This window comes from Mobula birostris, chromosome 6, assembly GCF_030028105.1.
Source record: "Mobula birostris isolate sMobBir1 chromosome 6, sMobBir1.hap1, whole genome shotgun sequence".
Classification (NCBI taxonomy): Eukaryota; Metazoa; Chordata; class Chondrichthyes; order Myliobatiformes; family Myliobatidae; genus Mobula; species Mobula birostris.
Window position 1 is genome coordinate 136,283,283 of NC_092375.1, and position 27,406 is coordinate 136,310,688.

The 27,406-nt window shown below is 41.2% G+C and overlaps 1 protein-coding gene across 2 annotated transcripts in view; it reads left to right on the plus strand.

Annotated features, from left to right (window-relative positions):
• The window catches only part of LOC140199392 (hyccin 2-like), a 53,989-nt gene that overhangs the window by 6,611 nt on the left and 19,972 nt on the right, over positions 1-27,406 (plus strand). The window contains exons 2-6 of one of the 2 annotated variants that reach the window (XM_072261404.1): positions 4,300-4,375; positions 5,030-5,131; positions 5,260-5,439; positions 14,684-14,764; positions 18,507-18,622. In XM_072261404.1, the coding sequence (XP_072117505.1) occupies positions 4,325-4,375; positions 5,030-5,131; positions 5,260-5,439; positions 14,684-14,764; positions 18,507-18,622 (530 nt within the window). In that variant the 5' untranslated portion in view covers positions 4,300-4,324. The remainder of the gene's footprint in view (positions 1-4,299; positions 4,376-5,029; positions 5,132-5,259; positions 5,440-14,683; positions 14,765-18,506; positions 18,623-27,406) is intronic. The other variant, XM_072261405.1, reaches the window with a different exon arrangement.

The following is a 27,406-nucleotide window of genomic DNA, read 5'->3' on the forward strand; positions in this document are numbered from 1 at the left end:
AGTACTTTGAAACCACATCCTTAACAATCCATTCCAATATCTTCCCAACTGTTGAGGTCAGGTTAACTGACCTATGATTTCCTTCCTTCGATCTCCTCCCATTTGCAATTTTCCAGTCTTGCAGAATCATTCCAGAATCTATTGATTCTTGAAAGATCATTACTAATGCCTCCACAATCTCTTCAGCTACCTCTTTTAGAACCTGGGGAGTAGTCCGTCAGGTCTAAGTGACTTACCTACTTTCAGACCTTTTATTTTTCCCGGGCACCTTCTCCCTAGTAATAGCAACTGTATCACTTCTGCCTCTTGACACTCTCGAACTTCTGGCACATTTCTGGTGTCTCACAGTGAAGATTGATGCAAAGTAATTATTCAGTTCATCTGCTGTATTCTTGTTCCCCATTACTACCTCTCCAGCTTCATTTCCATTCCCTGCACATTCATGTGCTTATCCAAGAGCCTCTACAACACTTCAAATCTTATTTGCCTTCTCCACTACCACCCCAGGCAGTGCATTCCAAGCATTCACCGCTCTCTACATCAGCTGTTCCCAGTTTTTTTTATGTCATGGACCCCTACCATTAACTGAAGGGTCTGTGGACCCCAGGTTGGGAACTCCTACTCGACATAAAAATTCTTGCCCCCACATATCTCCATTTAACAGGCCCCCTTAAATGGGTGCCCTCTGGGATTAGGCATTTAAGTCCTGGGGAAAAGGATACTAGCTATCTGTTCTGTCTGTGCCTCCTGTCAGATCTCTCCTCGGCATCTGCCACTCCAGAGAGAACAACCCAACTGCTCACTATGATGCTGTATTAAAGCTTTGGCCTTTTCCTTCATTGTGGGGCTTCTTGAATTGGCCATTGAGTCTTTGACGAAGTATTTAAGCATGTAGTTCCCACGTCTTGCCAGCAAACTTGTGTACAATCTTTATAGGCTGTAGACTCTGTCCCTCAAGGATCTCATCGATTCAATGGTCTCAAGTAAGTTGAGAGATGTTTCTGAAACTGATGTTGGACTTTGTTCTTTTGTTGTTCCTGCTTGTGGCATGTGGCTCAATTTTCATAATAAACAAAAGTCAATGTTCTTTATAATTGATAGAATTTTATTTTTTTTATTCCCGGTTAGCAGTTTTGATTTGTTTTTCTCCTCACCACCCCCCCCCCCACCACCCCCTGATATCCAATAGAAGTTTGCAAAGGTTGACAGACCTAACTATTTTGTTTTTAACCCTCAAAGCTGGATAAGTTGGTGAAAATTAAATGAGTTAGTTAGTGATCTATGGCATTGTTGTAGATTTTGTGTGTTGGTGACAACTGTTCATTTGATATTAATAGGCATGCAAAACTTGTTGCGTAGATCATTGAATTGTTTATCACAATTCCTCAGGAGTTTGAGCTGAATGTAGAGTTATCTGCAAAAAGCAGGTGAATTGTAAGGTGGATGACTTCCTAGTTTTAGACATCTGCTGTTGAGCTGCTTCAGAGTGAGCCTGAACGCTTGTCTCCAGGAGAGCAGAGAACCCTTAACCTTGGCTTTAATACTACCGATGTAGTGTTGTTACGTAACCTGCAACCGTGAATATCAATCGAGACAGGTTATATAAAAACAACCAAACATTTATTAAACACGGATAAACAATAAAAAAGCAAACGAAAACCTTAACCGGAAGTTAACCACTATGCGACCGTTCAACAAAACGTCACTCGGCACTGGTTCTTAAAGCGTTAAATGCGAAAATAGTTCTTAAAGTGGTAAACAAAACGTCACTCGGCACTGGTTCTTAAAGCGTTAAATGCGAAAATGGTTCTTAAAGTGGTAAAGTCAGGTATAGTTCTTAAAAATGGTAAATTCGAAAGTCCAACAGATTTATACGTTCAATTGGGAGAGACTTCTCTGAAGAAGGATTTCTTCATAGACGTGACTTTCCTGTTGGTTCTGTCCAAAGGATTCACGATGCAGGAAATAAACAGCTTAAAACAACTGACCTTAAATTCTAGAGAGCACCTTGCATGAACTTTTTGCTCTTTTGGCAAGGGTTATCTTCGATGCAGGTCACTACTCCTTCAAAGAAGACTCAATAAGGTCGATCCTTCGTTAAACTGCCGAACGATACCAACTTTCTTAATCCTTCGGGTCCCGTACTTCGATTAAAGTCTTCACTCTCCCATACTACTGAGAAAAGGTACATCAACACATCTTGCAAAAATTGCCAGTCCAGCACTATTGTAACTTGCAACAGAACGTAACACTCTGTTTTAAAAATGAAACTGCGTCATAAGAACAAATACGCAACAGAAACGGAGACACTTTAACGTTCTAACTGGAAAACTAAAAGCTAACTGCGTCATCTGGGGTCTACCCTTATATACCCGTGGTGCACATGTCATCACGTGACCTCACATTGGCAGGAAAACTACATCAGGTGACCTCCAAAAGACCATTACATCATTCTCAAAAAAAAAAGTCACAGATCTCCTTGAGGTATGTAACAGTGTAAGCTTCTTGAGTTGAAGACTCTCGTATCATAACTCCTTTTAAATATATAATGATTGAGTGTTTTGGTGGTCATTAGGATCCCTTGAGCAAACTCTGCCCTCTAATAAGATCGTGGCTGATCTCAACTCCACATTCCTGTGTATTCATGGTAACATTTTGCCCCTTTGATTTTCAATAATTTATTTTTAAAGATTCCACTTCTACTGCCCTTTTTAAAGAGAAGACTTACAAAGTCTTGCAACCCACCAAAAGAAAAACGTTTTGGCAGATTTCATCTTTTAATGGTGGCCCCTGACAGTAGATCTGTGTGCAAGAGGAAACATGCTCTCTGCTTCCACTAATGTCAGTCCACATCAAGATCTTGTTTTTTAAAAAAAACAGTTTAATTCAGCTCCCTATTCCAAATTTTCCATTAATTCCTTACATTCCATTTCCAGATGACCAACACACTGAAAATCAATAGAAACTCATTAACTGTTTTGGCATCTATTTAACTTTAACTTGTACAATATTTTCACCTTGTCAATCTTTTAGTCATTTTTGGTTTTGTATTTTGTCCAGTTTTCTGAGTGCCATTCGCCTTTGGTTTTATTATTTAGTATGGTGAATCCACCTCTTGGAATTTTTCTTCCTCGTTGGATGTATCCAGCCTTTGTGTTATGAAACATTGCCTTAACATTTGTTTTTTGCATTGTAACTGACCAGCTCCTTTTCTGCTCACTCTTGTGAAGTTTGTGTTCATGTCCTGTTCCCAGCATTTACTAATGTTTGTACATGGCCTGTTGCATCTCCCTTCATCAACAGGTCATTGTTGCTTGAAACTTTCTTGGATCTAACGTGAATGGCTTCATGGTTCTCCACATTGCTAATGTCTTTCTGATTCATTTTACCTATTATTGTCTTACTCCCTTAGACAAAGTTATCAGAGATCCCAACAGTCTTGTGTGCCTGCTCCACTCACAGGCCTCTTTACATTGGCAACACAGCAGTGGAAATTGTGAACTGTTTCAAACTCTTGCGAGTGCACTTCTCACACAACCTCTCATGGCCCAAGAACATTCTTCACAGTTAAGAAAGCTTACCAGCATCTCTACTTTGAGGAGGCTGGAAAGAGCTGGATTAGTGCATGAATACACAGAACCTTGTACAGACCTGTTGAGATATGCATTTGAGAGCATCCTAACTGTTGTTTGGCTGTGTGGTATGGAAAGTGCACAACAGTGTACAGGAGGGCTCTACGATGGGTAGTTAACACTGTCTAACGCATCACCGACATGGGTCTACCTGCCACAAGGACATGTAGAAAGAAAGATGCCGGAAAAAGGATAGCAATATCATGAAGGATTCCACCCACCCTGTTTGTGGACTGTTTGTTCCTGCCATCAGCATCCATGTCAGGAACATGACACTCTTTCTTCTTCTCTCCCCACCCCCTTCCACCCCTCAGGCCATATGACTGATCAGCACTGCCATCCATTAACCCACCCCACCACCACGACATACACATCACCGAATGTCACTATGTACCTACAATCAGTTACCCCTGCATTGTGCTTTATAGGTTTGCTGTTATATATATTTTGTATTTTTTGTTTTTGTTTGTGCTGCATTGATCCAGAGTAACAATAATTTTGTTCTCCTTTGCATTCATGTATTGAAGAATGACAATGAGCAATCTTGAATGTGGAGTTGTCAGTAAACTTAGATATTTGGCTACCAGATTGCAAGTGAGCAATTTTAAAGTTAATCATGGCATGATGTTTCTGACTACATGTGATTAAAGCTTAACTAACTTTGTAGGTAACTGGAAGTGAGGATTAAAAAGATGCTGGACTCTGACCGAGGGGTTGTGGAGGACTGGCTCTCCCAATTCAAGGTATGGTTACTTTTAATTCCACTTAGAAGTTCTTGCTGTTACCACTTTGTCAGAACTGGAAAGTTCCCCTGGGTGTCTTTGAAAACCAATTCCAAGCTCCTGCACTGCAGTTAACTGAACAAAGAGTTTATTCACTGATTTTAAACCCTTATTCCATGCTCATAGTAAATGGGAAATCTGCTTCCGTAGCAATACACTTTTCCTTAAGCACTGGGCAGAGAGGTATCCTTTCTGTCTGTTTATTTCCTATTCCCAGTTCTAGTGTGGTGTTCCTGATACACTGCTGTCTTTGTACACTACGTGGTCTCTGAGGTACTGTTCTAGGAATGGTAGCAGTGTGACATTATGTCTGAATTGATCTTGATGTTTCATGAAATTACTTGGTGCTGGCATTGCCTTTCATTCAAGGGTTATAGCAGTGACAAGCAGTGATTCTATCTGTCATCTTGCTAAATAATAATAATTGTGGAAGATATGGATAATTGACAGCAGTTCAAATTCAGACTTGTTCTACAAACGTATAATTGTAATTGTGCATTAACTGAGTGAAAACAACTAACTTGTGGTATGATGGTAATAGTACCAGTGTCCACCTTCACCTACTTCACTGTGTCCACATCTATTTACAATCACTTCCCCTTTGCCTTTTGACAGACTGTCCCTGAAACTCAGATATCCACTTATGCAGCAACCCTCCACCAGAACAATACAATAGTGCCAGCTCTGTACAAGGTCATCCAGGACACCAACAATGAGGTCAGTGCTGTGGATTGGGGCAAGCTGGGTGGTTGGGGGTGGGGTAGGACAGGAGTGGACATTGGGGAGGAATTGGTGAGGCCTAGAATGGTGTCATGTTTCTACTTCTTTCCTTGCTCTGTCTGCAGTTATTGGAACCTGTCTGTCATCAGCTATTTGAGTTGTATCGGAGCTCTGAGGTGAAACTAAAGAGGTTTACACTCCAATTTTTGCCTGAACTGATCTGGGGATATTTGCGCATCACATCAAGCAGAGAGAGACATTGCAATGGCTGCATTGAAGCTTTGCTACTTGGTATCTACAATCTGGTGAGTTTGTTATGGGGGGGTCTCTCTTCATTAAAGAAAGATGAAGGATTAAAAACAGAAAAAAAACTGGCAAGAACTCAACTCAGAACCATCCACTCTTTCACTGGAGGATTGACTTAATATATAGTGGCTGGATTTACAGTTGTGTGTTGCTTGTGTTAGAAATACCTTTTTAAACATGATTGTTCTTTGTTTTATTATTGACGTCAAGATTCTCTGGCTGGTAAGAATTAAAAATTATTTAAAATCTATTACCATCTAGCCTCTTGTGTTCCACCCATAATGACCCCCAGCTACAGTAAAAGCTGGGATTCAGAAGGGAGAAAGGAAAAACAATGCAGCTATCCAAGAAGGGTGCTGAAGGACTAAAGCTTTGTTCCGGCGGCATTTACCTCACCCGCTGACATTGTACTGTCAGGCCTGATGACTGTGAGCTTAGAAGACATGCACAGTATAAATCCACTTGTATTGTTCTCAATAATAAATGCTAACAATGATCAGTGTATCCATATAATATTCAAATTGTATTTGTATCATATGAAACACTAAATGCACATTGTATAGTTTTTAAAAATGAATATTTGTAAAATAGAAGTTCATTGGCACTTGAACAATTACATAATATTTGATATTAATGTCACCTCATAGACACTGTCACTGAACAAGTTGCTTGGTATCCCCTTGGGACTGATTGAAATGAGCTATAGTTGGAGTCTGCTATTTTAGAATTTTGTGGAGTCTATTTTGCGTTCCATTAATCAGGTCCTGTAAAGTGGCATGAGGGGTCTGCTGTACACTCTTGAAACTGGCTGTCAAATCACAATGTTGCAGTGTGCTGCATAATAGTAATAGCACGAGACCAGTCTGTTAGATCACAGGAACGGCACATCGAATCGCAGAAGGCTGGAGTAAAGGAACAGGCCAGCAAATCAGTCTTGGACAGTCCCCATCAGTTTATTATCTCATGTTGCTCTGCCTCTTTACTTTGTAAGAAGTGAGAGCTGCAATAAGGATATGACTATCTGGACCCATCAGTAAGATTTTTAGGTTCACAGTCATGCATTGCTTACATTTTCCTTGGTGCCCAAAAACTTTACTGTTTGGCCTTGAATATGTTCTATAGTTGAGTATCCACGAGCTTGTGGGGTGGAAAGTTCCAAATATTCACAACTCTTTGATTTTTTTTTAAAGAGGAAATTCTCCTTTGCGAATTGTTTATCCTGAGACTTTGCCACTAACTAGCTCTGCAGCTGAAGGAAGTGGCCTCAAGTTAGTTGCTTTGAACTTCACTTTGCACCTTCCAGGTTAGTGGGTGTGACGCCAATCCGATGAAAATTAGCAGCCCTTGTAGCATATTCACAAAATTTGCAACCTTTTAAACAATTCCTTGTTTCAGTTCTAACTGGCTGAGAATGACCCCATAATAGTTCCAGTAAGTTGTATTTATTTTTAAATCTGATCGTTTGCTACTGAAGGCAAACGTACCTTGTATTTCCCTATTTGCTGGGTATAAACTTTGACTTGTAGACATCTTACCAAAACCCTGTGGCTAATGTTTTCCAGTTCTCTGCCATACATTTAGTTTTTGTTTTGATCATAACTTTACATTTCATCATCAGTTTCCTTCCCCTAATGTGTCTATAATCCTTTTCCATTTGTTTTGTATACTCTTTGTTCATTTTCCACCTATTGTCAGCAATCCTGGCCACACAATATTTTGTCTGCTCATTTAGATAATTGACATTGGCCATATTTGGTTGATGATTGGACGCCAATCTTGGTCACAACTTCAGCAGTTACTACATAGATACCACAAGTAATTACCAGTCTTCTCAAAGCAACCTGTTTTAATTAAATCAAAATGTAGCTTAAGAATAATGTATTAAAAAATTGATCTAATCATCTGTAATTTTGTGTAATAATTAAATTGGCAGCTTTTAATTAAAACTTTCTGAAAATGCAAATATATATCAACTACTGGTTTCCTCCTCAGAAATTCAAAATACTTGTCAAATAAATTTTCACTTGTGTGCATCCAACTGTGCCAAATCATATCATGATTTTTCTAATGCTTCTGAATATTTCTATTTTTTTAAAAAAAATCACTAGTGTCAGGTTAATTGGTTTATAGATATTTTCTCCTGCTTTTTCTTTAATTTTGTTTCTTCTTAAGTAGAACCTCATTTCCTACCCTTTCTAGAATGTTTGTCTTCTGTCTTGAAAAATGTCTTTGCTCTTTCTGTATTTTCCCTTTGTAATTTCTCCTGTAGATTTAATGTAATTGTTTTTTTTTTTTGTTTCTGCACAACAACTATCAAGGCTCTTTTATTTATTGTTGGTATACTATCACATACCTTTCTCCCAAATTTCTTTGTTATTCTGCACTAAATTCTCAATCCTCGCTCTACTTTGTGCAAAGATTATGAAATCCTTCAATCATTGTTTCACTTTCTCCTTGTGTCTTTTACTCAGTGGAAAATGCATCCATTATTAGTTGTGAATTATTTCTTCAAACGTTTATAAGAGCATGTTTTTTTATCATATGTTGAAGATGTAGTATCTTATCTTACACTGGCTAATTGACCACTCTTGCCAGCCTAGTTTTGAATTGTTCAGATTGTTATGTTCTCTTTACACTGATCTTGAATTAGGTTAAAAGGACAGCACACTGTAATGGGCCAAAGAGCCTGCATGGTACTGTTGTATTTGATGTTCTTTAAGTCACTAGTTTTATTCTAATTACTTTAATCACTTTCAGCCTTTGAGTAATAATCAAAATTAGAATTCACAAATAGGTCAAAGCTCTTAATAATTAAGGAGCCTCATAAAGAACTTGGTTGTTTGTTATAAGTCCTCTGCCAGAGATTAGTGGCTTAAAAACAAATCTGCTTGTCTGATGTTTAGCATCTGGATAGTGATTATGCCAGCTCCAGCCTGTCACACTGTTATTCATTTTGTGATAGAAGATACTGTGATGCATTTTCCTCCCTTTTAGAATGTCTACATAACCAGCCCACCCACTGTGTGCACATATGGGCAACAAACGAAGAGTCAGAGGGACATCATCCTCCACAACTTCTGCCATCTCCAGACAGATCCTACCACCAAACATGTCCTTACCTCTTCTTCCCCCCCCCCACCCCCCGACTACTTCTGCTTTTTGTAGGGATCGCTCCCTCCGTGATACTATTGTCTAATTGTCCCTCCCCACTAATCTCCCTCCTCCTGACACTTATCCCTGCAAGTGGCCAAGGTGCTATGCCTGCCCATTCACCTTCTCCCACACCTCCATTCAGGGGCCCAAACAGTCCTTCCAGGTAAGGCAAAACTTCCACTGCGAATCTGCTGGGGTGGTTTATTGTGTCTGATGCTCCCAAAGCAGCCTCCTTGACGTTGGTGAGACCCCTTGTAAACTGGAGGGCCACTTCGAGCACCTCCACTCCATCCGCCAAAAGTTGAACTTCCCAATGGCCAAATATTTTAATTCCAATTCCCATTCTTGCTCTGACATGTTGCTTCATGGCCTTATCTTGGTACAAGATGAGGCCACCCTCAGGGTGGAGGAGCAACACCTTGTATTCCATCTGGTTACCCTCCAACCTAATGGCATGAATATCGATTTCTTCTTCTGGTTTTTAAAAAAAAAAAAATAAATTTCTCTCCCCCTCCCTTTTCTTTTCCCCACTCTGACCTCTACCTCCTTTAGAAACTTAGAAACATAGAAAATCTATAGCACCATACAGGCCCTTCGGCCCACAAAGCTGTGCTGAACATGTCTTTACCTTGGAAATTGCCTAGGGTTACCCATAGCCCTCTATTTTTCTAAGGTCCATGAACCTATCCAGGAGTCTCTTAAAAGACCCTATCATTTCCGCCTCCACCACTGTTGCTAGCAACCCATTCCACGCTCTCACCACTCTGGTTTTTTTTTTAAAAAAAAAACTTACCCTCGACATATCCTCTGTACCTACTTCCAAGCACCTTAAAACTGCCCTCTCGTGCTAGCCATTTCAGTCCTGGGGAAAAAGCCTCTGACTGTCCAAACGATCAATGCCTCTCAGCATCTTGCACACCTCTATCAGGTCATCTCTCATCCTCCATTGCTCCAAGGAGAAAAGGCTGAGTTCACTCAACCTATTCTCATAAGGCAAGCTCCCCAAACCAGGCAACATCCTTGTAAATCTTCTCTGCACCCTTTTTATGGTTTCTACATCCTTCCTGTTGTGAGGCCACCACAACTGAGCACAGTACTCCATGTGAGGTCTGTCCAGGGTCCTATATAGCTGCAACGTTACCTCTCAGTTCCTAAACTCAATGCCATGATTGATGAAGGCCAATGCACCGCATGCTTTCTTAACCACAGTGTTAACCTGCGCAGCAGCGTGTAGTGTCCTATGGATTCGGACCCCAAGATCCCTCTGATCCTCCACACTACCAAGAGTCTTACCATTAATACTATATTCTGCCATCATATTTGACTTACCAAAATGAACCACTTCACACTTATCTGGGTTGAACTCCATCTGTCACTTCTCAGCCCAGTCTTGCATCCTATTAATGTCCCGCTGTAACCTCTGACAGCCCTCCACACTATCCACAAAACCCCCAACCTTTGTGTCATCAGTAAATTTACTAACCCATCCCTCCACTTCCTCATACAGGTTATTTATAAAAATCAAGAAGAGTAGGAGTCCCAGAACAGATCCCTGAGGCACACCACTGGTCACCAACCTCCATGCAGAATATGACGTGTCTACAACCGCTCTTTGCCTTCTGTGGGCAAGCCAGCTCTGGATCCACAAAGCAATGTCCCCTTAGATCCCATGCCTCCTTACTTTCTCAATAAGCCTTGCATGGGGTACCTTATCAAATGCCTTGATGAAACCCATATACACTACATCTATAGGGTGGTCCTGAACTTATTTCCTGGCATAATTTATATATTACTATTTAACTATTTATGGTTTTATTACTATTTAATTATTTATGGTGCAACTGTAACGAAAACCAATTTCGCCCGGGATCAATAAAGTATGACTATGACTATCTACTGCTTTATCTTCATCAATGTGTTTGGTCACATCCTCAAAAACTTCAGTCAGGCTCGTAAGGCATGACCTGCCTTTGAAAAAGCCTCTCCAAATGTTCATAAATCCTGCACCTCAGGATCTTCTCAATCAACTTACCAGCCACTGAAGTAAGACTCACTGGTCTATAATTTACTGGGCTATCTCTATGTCCTTTCTTGAATAAGGGAACAACACTCACAACCCTCCAATCCTCCGGAGCCTCTCAAATGGGGATTTGCATCATCCCCATTGATGATCCAAAGATCATTGCCAGAGGCTCAGCAATCCCTTCCCTCGCCTCCCACAGTAGTCTGGGTTACAGCTCATCCAGTCCCGGTGACTTATCCAACTTGATGCTTTCCAAATGCTCCAGCACATCCTCTTCCTTAATATCTACATGCTCCAACTTTTCAGTCCGCTGTAAGTCATCTCTGCAATCGTCAAGATCCCTTTCCATACTGAATACTGAAGCAAAGTATTCATTAAGTACCTCTGCTATCTCCTCCGGTTCCATACACACTTTTCCACTGTCACACTTGATTGGTCCTATTCTCTGAGGTCTTATCCTCTTGCTCTTCACATACTTGTAGAATGCCTTGGGGTTTTCCTTAATTCTGTCCACCAACGCCTTCTCATGGCCCCTTCTGGCTCTCCTAATTTTTTTTTTTGCCTGCACACCTGTGCGTCTGCGTGTCCGTGCGTATGTCCGTGATGATATCTTTTTCATGGCTTTTTTACAAAGTGCTGAGAGAGAGAGAGACTGTGTGGCGCACCACTCCTCACACAGACATTTTCGCAGTATTTTCTTTTTATTTTACGAGGTCGAGTTGCAATCTCGACACTCAACCCGGCATGGATGGAAAGCATACTTGGGGGGGGCGGACCCGAATAGTTTCGAACCTGGGAACCTCGGCTGCCAGGTCTGACGCCGATGTCATGCCACCAGCCGGCCTGGCTCTCCTAATTTCATTCTTAAGGTCCTTCCTGCTAGCCTTATAATCTTCTAGATCTCTGTCATTACCTAGTTTTTTGAACCTTTCATAAGCACTTTTCCTCATGACTTGATTTACAACAGCCTTTGCACTCCACGGTTCCTGTACCCTACCATTCTTTCCCTGTCTCATTGGTCTGTACCTATACAGAACCCCACGTAAATATCCCCTGAACATTTGCCACATTTCTTCTGTATGTTTCCCTGAGAACATCTATTTCCAATTTATGCTTCCAAGTTCCTGCCTGATAGCCTCATATTTTCCCCTTACTCCAATTAAAGGTTTTCCTAACTTGTCTGTTCCTATCCTTCTCCAAAGCTATGGTAAAGGAGCTAGAATTGTGATCACTTTTCACCTCCTATCTTCTCTCCTTGGGTCTCTTTCTCCACCCCGCCCCCCCAAACCTCCTTTCTTTTCTGCTATGTTCCACTCTCCACTCCTAACAGATTCCTCCCTCTCCTGCCCTTTATCTTTCCAACCCACCTGGCTTCACCTATCATCTCTAGCTATCCTCTTTCCCCTTCCCCTACCATTTTATTCTGGTGTCTTCCCCCTTACTTTCCAATCTCAAAGAAGGGTTTTGGCCTGAAATGTCAACTGGTTATTCCCTTGTGTAGATGCTACCTGACCTGCTGAGGTCTTCCAGCATTTTGTGTGTGTTGCTTTGGGTAGTGGCTGTTTGCTTTGGATAAGAAAGCATCTTGTAAACACACAGCATGTGTAGAGTCCATCCACCCCATTATAATCTTTCTTGGCAAATAGCAATAGCTTGTTCAATCAAAAGCTCAAAGGTTAACTTTATTCACCATATACATTTACATGTATTAGGAATTTGTAGTGGTGTGTTGGCATGATGTGCAAAAAAACACAACATTTAACAATTGTAAAAATGGAGAATGATATAAAAGTAAAGTTAGAGGTTAAAGTACAGATATGGAATAAAATGTGAAGAAATACATAAGACATTGGAACAGATTTGGGCTCTTCAGCCCATTGTCTGTTTTGCAAATTATATATAAATTAAACTGCATTATAAAAAGTAGTTTAAAGTGCTGATGGTGCATTGCAGTGGCTGAGTTAATAGATAGAAGGGGTGGGGGGGGGCTGATGAGGTAAACCACTTGGGGGAAGAAACTTTTTTAAGATTGAAGATTTCAAACTCTTTCTCAACCAGAAGTTCATGATAACCCTTCACTCTGTTTTGTATTTAAGTAATGTCTTTCACAATCTTGGTGCACTCCAAAATACTTTGTATGCCAAGTAAGTACTCCTGTAGTGTTGCCACTGCTGTGTATTGAACATAATGAACTAGACTGTCTGATCAGTGAAATGTATAGGTTGAGTAAATATTGATCACAAAAGGGGAGATGAGCATTGGCTTTAAGATGCATCCCTTCAATAGAAAGAATAGGGACTAGTACTGGTCTGATGAGAAGGTTGGGTTGTGTCACTGAACACCTGGTCTGAGACTAGGTGAGTACTAGGTGTGATCTGGAACAGTAAATACAGAACATTAGAAGAACCATTGTCACGTGGCTTTACAAATACAAAATTGAAGCTTTAGCCGCTGTTTTAAATTTTAAAAAAACCTTGGGTAAGTGTTTGAAAAGGGAAGGCGGCATTTTAGTATTAACTTTTTCCCCACTCTATCTTTAGAATCTTATTTTGCTTCGATCTTTGCATCAATGTATTGACCTAGCAGTACATAATTGCCTTGTGAAATCAGGGACCACCCTACCTGGTGTTGATGCTGTGTCAGCCTGTAGCTAACTTGGAGTCACCTGTAGCATTTTTAACATGAATAAAATTAGGAATGTTCTTGGCTCAGACCTGTGAGAGTGTGGGTCCTGACCCAGAGCTGTGCTCTGAGAAATTCTGCCAACAAGTCTTCAGCTGGCCCAGTCTGACCAAAATAATGAACTGTTCAGCTCGGTGTTGCCATGCAGTAGGTTTTTAGTTGTAGTGTTGTTTGTGTCAGCCTTCCCTGTTCATTTCAGTGAAGTGAACGCAAGTCTACATGTTGAGCATCCTTTATCTGAAATACTTGGAGCTGGAAGTGTTTCAGATTTCTGTTTATTTTATTTTTGGATTTTGGAATATTTGCATGTATGTAATGAGAGAGCTTGGGGATGGAACCCAAGTCTAAAGATCAAATCACTTGCATTACATGTACAGTTTGTGTACAGTTGGTATGGAGCATACAGAGTGATAAGTCTACAGTTGGAACACAGTCTGACATGAATAAAATTAGGAGCTGGGTCTTCTACAGACTGTTTGAGCTGAATGACCGCCACCAACCGTGTCTATTACCAGGTTCCAGTGCTGCGATTGGCTTCATATCTGCCATTGATTTCAAACAGCCGCCCGTTCCACAGCAACTACGACAGGGGGAGGGGGGTTAGTTTTCTATATTTTAATAATTTTGTGCATGAACAATTGCTTTCAATTTTCAGTTTGTTGTGATAAATCGTTGCTTGTTTCATGACCAGTGGCATTTTTACTCTGATGCTGACAAATCCATTCTTTCAATACAGGCTCAAGATCTTCATTTTTCACTTTATGCAGTGTTTTCCTATTTTTTTTCATTAACTTCTGTTCATTACGTGTATGTGGTCACTCCTCAGAACTGTCTGTGGTGCACATAGACCTGCGTGTTAACAGGGAATTTTCCATTTGTAATATCATGTCAGTGCTCAAAAAAACCTTTGGATTTTGGAGGTTCTCGTTTTGGAATTTCAGATAAGGGGTACTCAACCTGTACTGTTTATCTGTGTTCTCTGTCCTTCTCTTTCACATCTGTGCTCTTGATCATTCTTTTATTTTCATATTCATTTATTTCTATCCTTCTGTCATCCTCATTTTTTTTGCTTGTAATTGTCTCTGTATGATTCTCTGAAGTATACCTCCCTTCAGTATGTGCTTTCCTGTTTAAGTTGTCAGGTTTTTGGTGTGTATTATTGGGTCCTTGAGAAGCTGAACTTTGTTTTTTGGGGTGATGGGACACTGGATTGTGCTGTTGTGACAGACATGATTAAGCTTTATCAGGTTCACAGCAAGTGGTCAGACTGGATTTGGGATCTGTTCCTATGTCCCAGTCATTTTAAGCCCTCTCAAGCTTTTATTCAATTTAGTAATAATTTATTCAAAATGGAAGTTAGTATAATGCCCTTTATTTCCTCACAGGAGATAGTGGATAGAGATGGAAACAATAAGGTCCTGTCCTTTACAATCCCGTCACTGTCCAAGCCATCAGTATATCATGAGGTGAGTGCCTTCTTGTGATGCCATCATTCACTTCCTTCATGTTCCTGGAGACTTTGGTGATGTATAAGTTGTGCACTCAATGCCACAGCTTCATGTTTGTTGAGAATTTGGAAACTTGAAATTTCCTCTAAATGAAACAAGTGATCTGATCTCCTTGGAAATTGTGTGGCTATGCTTCTATGATGATGATATTTGGTATGTAATGATTAGTCTCAGCAAGCCTTGACAAGAGTAAGAAGTCCTTGTTATGATTAATTGCTGTCCAGAGAGCTGATATGAGAAGGTCATGCATGACTAAGTTTCAGGATAAGCCTGGTTAATCCCAGTGGATATTCTCACTATCTGGTTAATTGGAGAGTTGCCATCTCCTGTGTGGAATGTATAGTATCTTCCCATTGACTCAGACTTCAAGGAGTTTGGTTGGTAAGGAAGATTGACTTCAAGGAACTGCACAAATTCTGGGGTTCGCAGGAGGTGTACCATTGGCAGAAATGCTGGTGGAGAAGGCTAATATTTCCACTATCCAATGAGATTGTAGCTGACTCCATATATTGTTTCTGCGCTGGTGTTTGTTTAATAAGAACACTTCAGTCTTTAATTAAATAATTTACTCAGCAGTTAAGATTTTCTTTACTAACAATATGCTTCAAACTGTGCTGTGCAATCTGAGGACAATCCATTTAGCTCTTTAGGTTATAGTTCCTTTTCACGACCTCAGGATGTCCTTGCAAACCTCACAGTTCTAAGTATTTCATTACCTGCAGCTACTGATACAAAGCTAGGTGGCAATGCAGAGAGGTTTCAAAGGTATTTTTAACCAGTAAGCAAATAGGAAGGATTTAGCAGATGGAATATAATGTGGAAAGTTATAAGGTCAACAACTTTAGTAGAAAATCGTGACAAATTGAAAGTTGCTGATGGTCAGAAGGATCCCTGTGTTTGTGAATTGCAGAAAGGTACCATGTAGGTACATTAGTAATTGATAAGATGAGTAGTATTTTGGTCTTTATTATAAGAGGATGTGGATATAATAATTTAGCTGGCTTATTTCCATTATATGGGATCTTGGTAAGATTGCATCTAGAAAATAGTGTCCATCTGGTGTTCCCACTAAAGGAAGGACTTGTGATTAGATTATGAGAACACTCAGTACTTGTTTATTGTCATTTAGAAATGCATACATGCATTAAGAAATGATGCAATGTTCCTCCAGAGTGATATCACAGAAAAACAGGGCAAACTGAAGACTAACACTGACAGAACCACATAATTATAACACATAGTTACAACAGTGCAAAACAGTAACATAATTTGATAAAGAGCAGACCATGGGCATGGTTTAAAAAAAAAAGTCTCAAAGTCCCGATCGACTCCAATAGCAGGTGGCAAAGAGAGAAACTCCCTGCCGTAAACCTCCAGGCACCGACAACTGCCAATGCATTGGAAGCATGCGACCACAGCTGACTCAGAGTCCATCTGTCTGAAAACTTCGAGCCTCCGACCAGCCCCTCCGATACAGCCTCCCGAGCGCCGTTGACCTCGCCCCGGCCGCCAAAACAAGCAAAGCTGAGGATTCAGGGCCTTCTCTGGAGATTCCAGACCATACAGTAGCAGTGGCAGCGAAGCGGGCATTTCAGAAGTTTCTCCAGATGTTCCTCCGTACTCTCACGTCTGTCTCCATCAAATCAGAATTGTGCACGCTACCCTACTTGACAAATAACAAACATCACCACTGGAGTGGCCGCACGCGCTGCGTCACACTGCCATCTTCTCCTCTCCCTTTTAGAGGGAGTGTGGTAAAGGTTCTTCAGGTTCTTGATAAACCCACAATTCCAAGAATCAGAAATAAGCAAATTTGATATGTAGTCTCAAGAATGGAAGGTTAAAAGATACAGAACTCTTGAGGGGTTTGGCAGAGTAGATGTGAGTTAGTGTTTTCCCTGCTGAGGCATGGGCACCAGGATGAGAGGGAAATTGTCATCCATGATGATGCAATTCTGTACTGAAGGGCTGTAGAGGCTCAGTTGCTGATTAGATTAGAGATCAATGGATTTTTCAGTATTAAGGGACCTGGGTTAGTGCCAGAAAGTGGCACTAAGGTGAAAGATGAGTCGTGTCACGGCAGTATAGGTATCTGAGGCCAAACCTTTTCCTGCTTTTGTTTCTTATCTACTGCTTTTATGCAGAATTATGTTTCTGGTTTATGTTTTGATACAATATAAATGATTGCTAATAAATCTTCATAAAATTTGTACAACTGTAACACCCTCAAGCCTTCAGAAGTTATATTCAAGATCTACTCTAGACATCTGAGCATAATAATACAGGCTAAGACTTCAGTGCAAAATTGAGTAGGTACTGGGCTATTTCGGATGAAGTGTTAACATTCACATAAAGAAAATCCCATGGCAGTATTTTTAAGAGAAATAGTAGATTTATCCTTGGTATTCTGTTCATAGCCTGTTAATGGAACCTTAACAGTACAGTGTTTTATTGACTTTTAAGATCTTGTGATCTTGAGTGTTTTGGAACATTGAGGTTATGGAAGGAACTGTTGAAATGCTTGTATTTCATTCTGGTGTTGGAATCAAGGAGTGCTTGTGGTTTAATCCATTGGGTTAGGAAATGACATGGTCTCCTACCCAATGAGTACCTTTCTCTTCAAAGGCAGTATATCATTTATTAATGTTTGCTAAGCCCGTTGCTTTCATAATAAGAAACAAAACACATTAATTAGGCACGTCATTTATTTACCCGGTGACCTAGGACAATAGATGAGGACCTGCACACCTGCCACTGCTGGGAGGAGTTGCGTCATCACCAGTCGGCTACCTTGCTTCAACCACGTAGATGCCATGGCCAAGAAAGCGCACTGGCAGGTCCACTTTCTCCAGAGGCTATGAAATTTGACATGTCCTTGTTGACCGTCACCAATTGTCAATGCATCCAGAGAAACCATCCTATCTGGATGCATTACAGCTTGTACTAGCAGTTGCTCTGCCTGAGATTGCAAGAAACTGCAGGGTTGTGGCAACAACCTCTCCTCCGTGGACATTTCTGCACTTCTCACTCGCTGCCTCATAAAACACCCAGCATAATCATAGATCTTTTCCATCTCAAACACTTTCCATCAGGCAGAAGATACAAAAACACAATCGCCAGGCTTAAGGGCAGCTTCTGTCCCACTGTTAAAAGGCCGTTGAATGGTCCATTTGTTCAATAGATGGACTCTTGACCTCATAATCCTTGCCTTGCACATTACTGCCTGTACTGCACTTTCTGTGATACTTTATAGTGCATTCTGATATTGCTTCTCTCTTGTACCATCTACAAGGGGATAATCGCTAACAATTGAGGGGGAATAACTTTGTGTTTGGAGGAAAGTATAGAGGAAGATGTCAGGGGTAGGTTTTTACAGATAGTGGTAGATATGTGGAACATGCTTCCAGGAGTGGTGGTAGGTGCATTAGAGACATTAAAGAAACTCTTAGATAGGTGGATGGATGAAATAAAAATGGAGCACTATACGGGAGGGAAGGGTTAGATTGATCTTGAGGTAGTTTAAATGGTTAGCACAACATTGTGGGCTGATGTACTGTATCTGCACTGTGTTCTAACTTTATGAACGTTTAACTTCACAGATTAAAGAGAAAAAACTACATTCTATTTCTCGAACTGCCCATACTGGCCTAGTAAGTCAATCTACAATCTTTCTGAATGTCTTTTACTTGTGTTAATTCAGCCTTCAAGCATAGGCTCCATGGCCCTGACTGAAGGAGCACTTAGTCAGCATGACCTAATCCGAGTGGTGTATAGTGACCTTCACCCACAGAGGGAGAACTTTACTGCACAGAACAGGTAAGTGAGGCACATTGTGAACTATGCTTGTGGCTCTGTGACATGATGGGGACAATGTGGATTTAGCTTGAGTACTTTTATAGTCATACTTTATTGATCCTGGGGGAAATTGGTTTTCGTTACAATTGCACCATAAATAATAAATAGTAATAAACCATAAATAGTTAAATAGTAAAAAGTAAATTGTGCCAGGAAATAAGTCCAGGACCAGCCTATTGGCTCAGGGTGTCTGACCTTCCAAGGGAGGAGTTGGCCACAGGCATGAATGATTTCCTATGACGCTCTGTGTTGCATCTCGGTGGAATGAGTCTCTGGCTGAATGTACTCCTGTGTCCACCCAGTACATTATGTAGCGGATGGGAGACATTGTCCAAGATGGCATGCAACTTGGACAGCATCCTCTTTTCAGACACCACCGTCAGAGAGTCCAGTTCCATCCCCACAACATCACTGGCCTTACGAATGAGTTTGTTGATTCTGTTGGTGTCTGCTACCCTCAGCCTTATGTTTCAACCTTCATGATATCTTTCAATGTAATACAGGTGCGCATTCCTTTATCCGAAATTCTGAAATCCAAAAAGCTCCAAAACCCGAAGTTGTTTTTATTTTTGGCCAACAGATGATGTCACTCAGGTGTGACGTGGCAGCACTAGCAGAGACCGCCAGACGCCAGTTGTGGCTCAGCGCTCGTACTGGTTACACGTGCATTTGCTGTTCGCTGGTATTTTGTGTTCACTGTTGACTTTACTTAATTTCACTGTGAAAATGTCAAAGAGCTGCAGATACCCCTATGGGTAACAATGAGAAAAAAGCATCTATCATTATCGATAACGCAGAAAGTGGAGTTACTGCAGAAGCTTGATCGTGGTGTGTCTGTGCAGCGTCTTACTGAAGAAAATAGTGTCGGAACTACCACTGTATATGATTTAAATAAACAGAAAGACAAGTTACTGAAGTTTTATAGTGACAGTGACGTTCTACATTTATTCCAGTAAGTCATTTACCATGTGTTTGGTTTGGTTCATTTGAAGCTATATATTTTTATGTTTTACTAGACAATGAGGTGGCCTGTTGGGGCACCCTTTGAGAGAAGGGTAGTGCAGTCTGATGTGACCAGAATGAACATTAAATGTTCCTGAATGCTATTGGTATCACTTTGCTTTGGAATTTGAAGTAGAAAACCTCAGTTTATTAAAGAAGAATGATGCATAGCAAAGCAAATATAGCTCCTCCTCATTTAACGAAGGTTGCTTTTGATGGCATCATTTCTGGTTTATCTGCATTCCTTGTGCCTCTTGTTGTCATTCTGGAGACATGCAGTCCTTTCATCCTTCATCTCTTCTGCTGTTTGTTCTTTGTCTCTGATTCTGGAGACGTGCATTTCTCAGCTCCTTTGTCTCTTCCTCTCTCCTCCTTCTGTGCCTGCTTTTGTCATTCTGGAGACGTGCAGCCCTTTCATCCCCCGTCCCTTCATCTCTTCTGCTGTTTGTGTCTGATCTTGGAGACGTGCATGCCTCTCCTCCTCTGTCTCTTTTTTGTCCTGACTCTTTGATCCTGGCCTCATCTAATTCTTGTTCTCTCCCTCTCCTTGCCGCTTCCCGACGACGTTTGGCGTCATCTCTTGACCATAATGTCCCCCTTCCCTTTCCACACGGCCTAATTAGGCTGACCTTTTTTTTTTTACCCTAATGCTGGTTAGAAGATATGAAGCACTAACACCAAAGGGTGCTGATTATTCTTGATGATGTGGTTGGCGCTGTCCTAAATGGACGTGATATAGTCACCACTGTCCTTTGACTGCAGCAAAGGGTTTTATGGGTGTCTCGAAGTAGGTCATTACAATAAGATTTAATTATCTCTTATTGATGCGTGGCAGTTAGATCTGCCCCAATCCTGCACATGCTGATGGTGGTTAGCAGAATGTGACCCCTCGGAATAGAGCTGCCCTGCCCTTTTGCTGCGGTAGGTGTCGTGGCTGAGGCTGGCCATGCGCATGCGTTGGGCTGTCGTGTCCCGATTTCCATGATGGCCGATCAGCTCTCTGGTTAAAAGGAAGCCTATAGATTTTGGCCAATGAGCAATTTTATACGAATATATAACCCTGAACTTTGCCTGCATTCTGTAAGTTAGCGCATTTTAATTCGATTTAGCCAAAAAAAAGTGCCGCTGTAATGCACTGTTTGCGCTAATTGAAGGTCACAAACAGAGCATGAAAGCTTTAGTAGTATATAGATTGAACGTTTTTGTTGGAAATTTTTTTCTTGTCATTATTCCCTAAACAATACAGTATAACAACTATTTACATTGTATTATAAGTAATCTAGAGGTGATTTAACGAATATGGGAGGATGTGTGTAGGTTTGGTGCGCCGCTGGGTCCTAAAATCCACTGCACATTAAATAAGGCACTTGAGCATACATGTTTTTTGGTATCAGGGTGGGGAGGGAGGGGGTCTGAAATCAGAAAAATTCTGAATTCCGAAATGCAACTGGCCCCAAGGATTAAAGATAAGGGATTGTGGACCTGTATATACTAAATATATCTCAGTTCAGGCTGTGCCATCTTGCATTTTTCAGACTGCCTGCTGTTGTTCCACGTGCTGTTCAGTTTCTGCTCTGCCCTCTCCACCTTCTGCTGCTCAGACCAGTTATCTCTCAACTCTTTATAACAAGTGCTGCCATTGATTTATCTAGCCATATCAGTTCTTTATCACTCAAATAGGAGAAATCCATGTTAGGTAATTGTGATTATGGTATCTGATATGGATGTTCACTGCTTCATGATGCTGAGGTCCACAGGCTAAGCCAGTGGATATCAACCAGTAGGCCCGAGATAAACATCCAAGGAGCCTGTATGCTTAGTGTTTAGGGTGGGGTGAGGTATTGAATGTGGATGGAAGATCCTTTCTTTTAATTTTTGCATTAGCAACTTTAAATGTTTGTGTGGGGAGCCTCTGTGTTGGAGAGCAACAGGCCCAATACCAGGCAGCTCTCTGGCCTTTACCACTCTGTGCTGGATAAGGCAGAGACTTCCCAGTTAGTTCAGGGAGCCACATTGTACTTGTAACAAAAGGGAACACTTTTTATTTTACTTAATTGGCCGCTTTGACTTCCAGTCGAGTACATTGTTTGAATTTATTACCAGAGGGAGAGTGATGGTGGGGGCAAGTGAAGAATTGTGGAAGGAAGGTGTAGAGGTGTAATGTCCAGTATCTAGCTCTGCCATCTCACTAGAACTGAGGATGAAGTAGTGAGTTGAATTGTTTTTTTAAATATTGCAATTGACATTTTTGTTTTATTTTGAACATAGCATCTTGTCAATTGACTTGAGGCCCATTCATAATGGATTGATGCTTTATTTCTGGACCAGTTTTTTTTTTGGGGGGGATGGGCATCACTCCTGGTTAGTTGTTGGTTCAGTGTTGCAAAGTGTATGAATGGAAAAAGGTGAGTAGATGAACAAACATTGATGTTATGATGAATGTGAAAGTGGGGGGTGGGTTTGTGATGCAGCAGGCAGATGTTACTGGGTGGAGCTCACCACCTGTACTCAGTACAGATACTGCATTCAGTTGCCCTTCACTGGAGCTGGCACTAGGCAAAGCTTGCTGACTACGGGCATCCTGGACCTAATGGCAAGACCTTCCATGTGTGAGGTTCTTGTGTGATGTACTCTTAAAAACTGTAGCTGTGTGGTGACCAGTATTGTGGGAGCACTTTGACACAGCTGCAGTAGCCTAAAACTTAAGAGTGGGTACAAACTGATCTGTTTTCTTTTCATTTCCTAAGTTAATGACTTCAGTCAGTTCAGCTAGCTTCATGCCAGGCTAGCATTAGGGGAGATGCAGATATGGTTACAACAGAATAGATCTTGCCCCTCATCCAGAGATGCTTCGGGTTTGTAGAGTCTTGCACAACTGCTGAAGGAGATGGTGATGGAATAGCATTCATTGAAAAGTGAGGCAAGGCTCAAGAACATTCTCTTTTTAAAAAAAAATATATATTTTATTTAATTTTTTAAGAAGAAATAAAAGGACTCAATTAATACAATATATATTGAAAAAAATTAATTCAAATAGATTAAGTCCAAGAGGGAAAAAAAGGAAAACCTATCCCAACACTATCTCCCCTCATTTAGAAAAAAGGAGGGAGAAAAAAAAAACAAAAGACAGAGGAAAGAAAAGAGAGAAGGAAAAAAGAGTAGGCATCCCCCCTCTCAGAGTCAGTTTAAAATACAAATTAAAGAAACTAGCTTATAATAAGGGATATATTAATTTTTAAAAAATTAAAGTAAATAAATTAAACAATCTGGGCATTTAAGTAATCCACATATGGCTGCCAAATCTCAATGAACACAGTGTATCCATTCCTAAGGGTATAAGTAATCTTCTCAAGGGGTATGCAACTTTGCATTTCTTTATTCCAATAATCAATATGTACGAGGGAATCGGATTTCCATGATACCGCTATGCATTTCCTGGCCACTGACAACGCAATTTTAATAAATTTGGATTTATTCCTGGGGAGGTTAACTTTCAAAACTGCTAAGTTCCCCAGAAGAAACAATTCTGGGTCTAAGGGAAATCCACCCCCAGAATCTTTCCTAGTACCTCCCCCAGATCTATCCAAAAAGATCTCAATTTCATGCATAGTCAGGTGGAATGCAAAAAGGTACCAACACCTATGCCACACCTGAAACACTTGTCGGAAATTTCTGGTTTATTTTTATGTATTTTTTCAGGTGTGAGATACAACTGATGTAAAAAATTAAAATGTATCATTCTGTATCTGGAGTTGATAAGAGTGGTAACACTATCCACACATTGATGTGACCAACATTGATCAATTACAATGCCCAAATCCGACTCCCATCTCTCCCTCGATCTGTATATATGAAACTTTGGGCATTGGTCCTGGAATAAAGAATACATATTAGAAGTAAATTTAGTTGTATTCCCCTTTCGAATTAGAATCTCCATGTCTGAGCACCTTGGTCGGGCCAGTGATGGACCCAAACAGTCCCTCAAAAAAGATTGTAATTGGAGATGGCAGAAGAATGTGTTATTAGATAAATAATATTTATTTTTAAGTCCCTCAAAAGACAAATTACTTCTGCTGATTGTAACAATCTTCAATGCTCCTGATACCGTGTTGATACCAGGTGACTAGAAATTTATTACCCAGAGTCATGGGTATTAATCTGTTCTGAGATAAAGGCGTCTTTGAGGATATTCCTTTTTTTTAAGACCCATAACTTGTTTAATTTTTTCCCAGATATAAATTACATATCTCAGTAGGGGATTCTTTGTTTTCTTTTTAATTAATTTAGAGTCCCATTTATATATAAATTCTTCTGCCATCTCTTCTATCATATGTAAGCCAATTATAACCCAAGAAGGAATAGTTGTCTCATCAAAAAAAGAAGGAATAAAATGTGCTTGTGCAGCTAAATAACATTTTTTAAAATCTGGTAATTTTAACCCTCCCAATTTATAGTCCCAGGTCAATTTTTCCATGGAGGTTCTAGATATTTTACCTGACCATAAAAATAAACGAATATGTCCATTGAGAATCTTTTATATAAAAAAAAATATTATTGGGTAATGGGATAGGTAAAGACTGAAAAAAAAAATACTGAAGTCTTGGCATTATCTTCATCTTTATACAGTTTACCCTGCCCATCAGTGTGATGGGAAGGTTTATCCACCTACATAGGTCCTCCTCGATATTCCGCAGCAAGGGGAGATAATGAAGTTTATAAAGTCATCCAAATTGTGATTAAATTTAATCTCCAGATATTTCATGTTGAATTTAACCCATCTAAACTGAGTGCCATATTGATATTGGGCATAGTCTCCTCTACTTAATGGTAAAATTTCACTTTTATTCCAATTTATTTTATATCCCGAGACTATATCATAATTGTCCAGCAAGGCTCTAAGTCTGACCAAAGAGCCGGCTGGGTCAGCCAGGTGTACTAAAGTGTCATCAGCAAATAAATTAATTTTACTGTATATTCTTTCTGGGCCACCTTAAACTCCTTTATGTCCGGATCCTGTCTAACAGCTTCAGCCAATGGCTCTATTGCCAGAACAGATAGAGCTGGAGATAGTGGGCAACCTTGTCTACTAGATCTGTGTAGAGAGAAAACTGGTGAAATCTGCCCGCTCGTAATTATTTTGGCCTTAGACTGATGGTAAAGTGCTCTTATCCAATTTATGAATATTTGGCCTCAACCAAATTTTTCCATTGTTTTAAATAAAAAATCCCATTCAAGTCTATCAAAGGCCTTTTCAGCATCTAAAGCCACTGCCAGAGTCGGGTCCACCTTCGTTCTAGCTAAATGTAATATAGTCAATTGTCTGCCAATATCAGATAATTGTCTATTTTTAATAAATCCTGTTTGATCAGATTTAATCAATTTTGGCAGATATCAAGCTAATTAATTAGCCAATGACTTTGCTATAATTTTATAGTCCACATTTAAAAGTGAGATAGGCCTATAAGATGCTGGTTTTAGTGGATCCTTATCCTTAAGAATTAAAGTAATAATTGCTGTTGAAAAGGAGTCCCGTAGAGTATGGGTCTCCTCAGTCTGAGTCACAACCCTCATAAAAAGGGGCATTAATTGATCCTTAAATTCTATATAAAATTCAAGGGGAAAACCATCATCTCCTGGCGATTTATTAGCCTGTAATAAGCCTCAATTTCATCCCTAGAAAAGGGGGTATTCAGTTCTTCCTGATCTTGTTGACTCAATTTCTGAAGTTGTAAATTAGACAAGAAATCATCAATTTTCAGTGACAACACACTGGAGGAACTCAGCAGGTCGGGCAGCATCTGTGGAAAAGATGAGTTGACGTTTCGGGCCGGAACCCTTCGTCAGGACTGAAGAGGGAAGGGGCAGAGGCCCTATAAAGATGGTGAGGGAGGGTTGGAAGGAGAAGGCTGGTAGGTTCAGTTGAAAAACCAATAATTTGAAAGACAAAGGGGTGGGGGATAGGAAGCAGGGAGGTGATAGGCAGGAAAACAATGGGTAGTAGAAGGAGGCGGAACCATGAGGGAGGTGATAGGCAGCTGGGGGAGGGGGCAGAGTGAAATAGGGATAGAGGACGGGAGGGGGAGGGAATTACCAGAAGTTGGAGAATTCTATGTCCATACCAAGGGGCTGGAGACTACCTAGACAGTATATGAGGTGTTGCTCCTCCAACCTGAGTTCAGCCTCATCATGACAGTAGAGGAGGCCATGTATGGACATACCTGAATGGGAATGGGAAGCAGAGTTGAAGTGGGTGGCTACTGGGAGATCTTATCTGTTGTGGCGGACGGAGTGGAGGTGCTCGACGAAGCGGTCCCCCAATCTGCGTTGGGTTTCACTGATGTAGAGGAGGCCGCACCGGGAGCACCGGATGCAATAGATGACCCCAACAGACTCACAAGTGAAGTGTTGCCTCACCTGGAAGGACTGTTTGGGGCCCTGAATGGTGGCAAGAGAGGAGGTGTAGGGACAGGTGTAGCATTTACGCTTACAGGGATAAGTGCCGGGTGGGAGATCCATCGGGAGGGACATGTGGATAAGGTCGTGGAGGGACCGATCCCTGCAGAAAGCGGAGAGGGGTGGAGAGGGAAAATGTGCTTAGTGGTGGGGTCCTATTGAAGGTGACAGAAGTTGCGGAGGATAACGTACTGGATCTGGAGGCTGGTGGGGTGGTAGGTGAGGACAAGGGGAACTCTGTCCTTGTTGTGGTGGCGGGAGGATGGGGTGAAGGTCGAAGTGAGGGAAATGGAGGAGATGCAGGTGAGGGCAGCATTGATGACGGTAGAAGGGAAACCACGATCCTTAAAGAAAGGGAACATTTGACACGTCCTGGAACGGAAAGTCTCATCCTGGGAGTAGATGCGGTGGAGACAGAGGAACTAGGAATAGGGAATGGCATTTTTGCATGTGGCGGGGTGGGAAGAGGTATAGTTGAGGTAGTTATGAGAGTCAGTGGGCTTGTAGAAGATGTCAGTGGACAGTCTGTCTCCAGAGATGGAGACTGAGACATCGAGAAAGGGGAGAGAAATGTCCGAGATGGACCAAGTGAATTTGAGGGCTGGGTGGAAGTTTGAAGTAAAGTCGATGAAATTGACGAGCTCAACATGGGTGCAGGAAGCAGCACCAATGTAGTCGTCAATGTACGGAAGGAAAAGTTGGGGAGCAGTACCAGAATAGGTTTGGAGCACAGACTGTTCCACATAACCAACGAAGAGGCAGGCATAGCTGGGGCCCATGCGAGTTCCCATAGCTGAAGAAAGTGGGAAGAGCCAAAAGAGAAGTTATTAAGTGTGAGTACCAGTTCTGCCAACCGGAGGAGGGTAGTGGTGGTGGGGAACTGGTGAGGTCTATTATCCAGGAAGTAGCGGAGGGCTTTGAGGCCTTCTTGATAAGGAATGGAGGTGTATAAAGATTGGACATCCATAGTAAAAATAAAGCGGTTGGGACTGGGGAACTGGAAGTTATTGAAGAGGTGGAGGGCCTGGGATGTATCCCGGATGTAGGTGGGGAAGGACTGAACTATGGGTGACAAAATGGAGTCCAGGTAGGCAGATACAAGTTCAGTGGGACAGGAGCAGGCAGGAACTATGGGTCTACTGGGACAGTCAGGCTTGTGTACTTTGGGGAGGAGGTAAAACCGAGCGGTGTGGGGTGTGGGAATAATGAGTTTAGCGGCTGAGGATGGAAGGACTCCGGAGTTGATAGGGCAGTGATGGTGCGGGAGACAATGGTTTGATGATTTTTGGT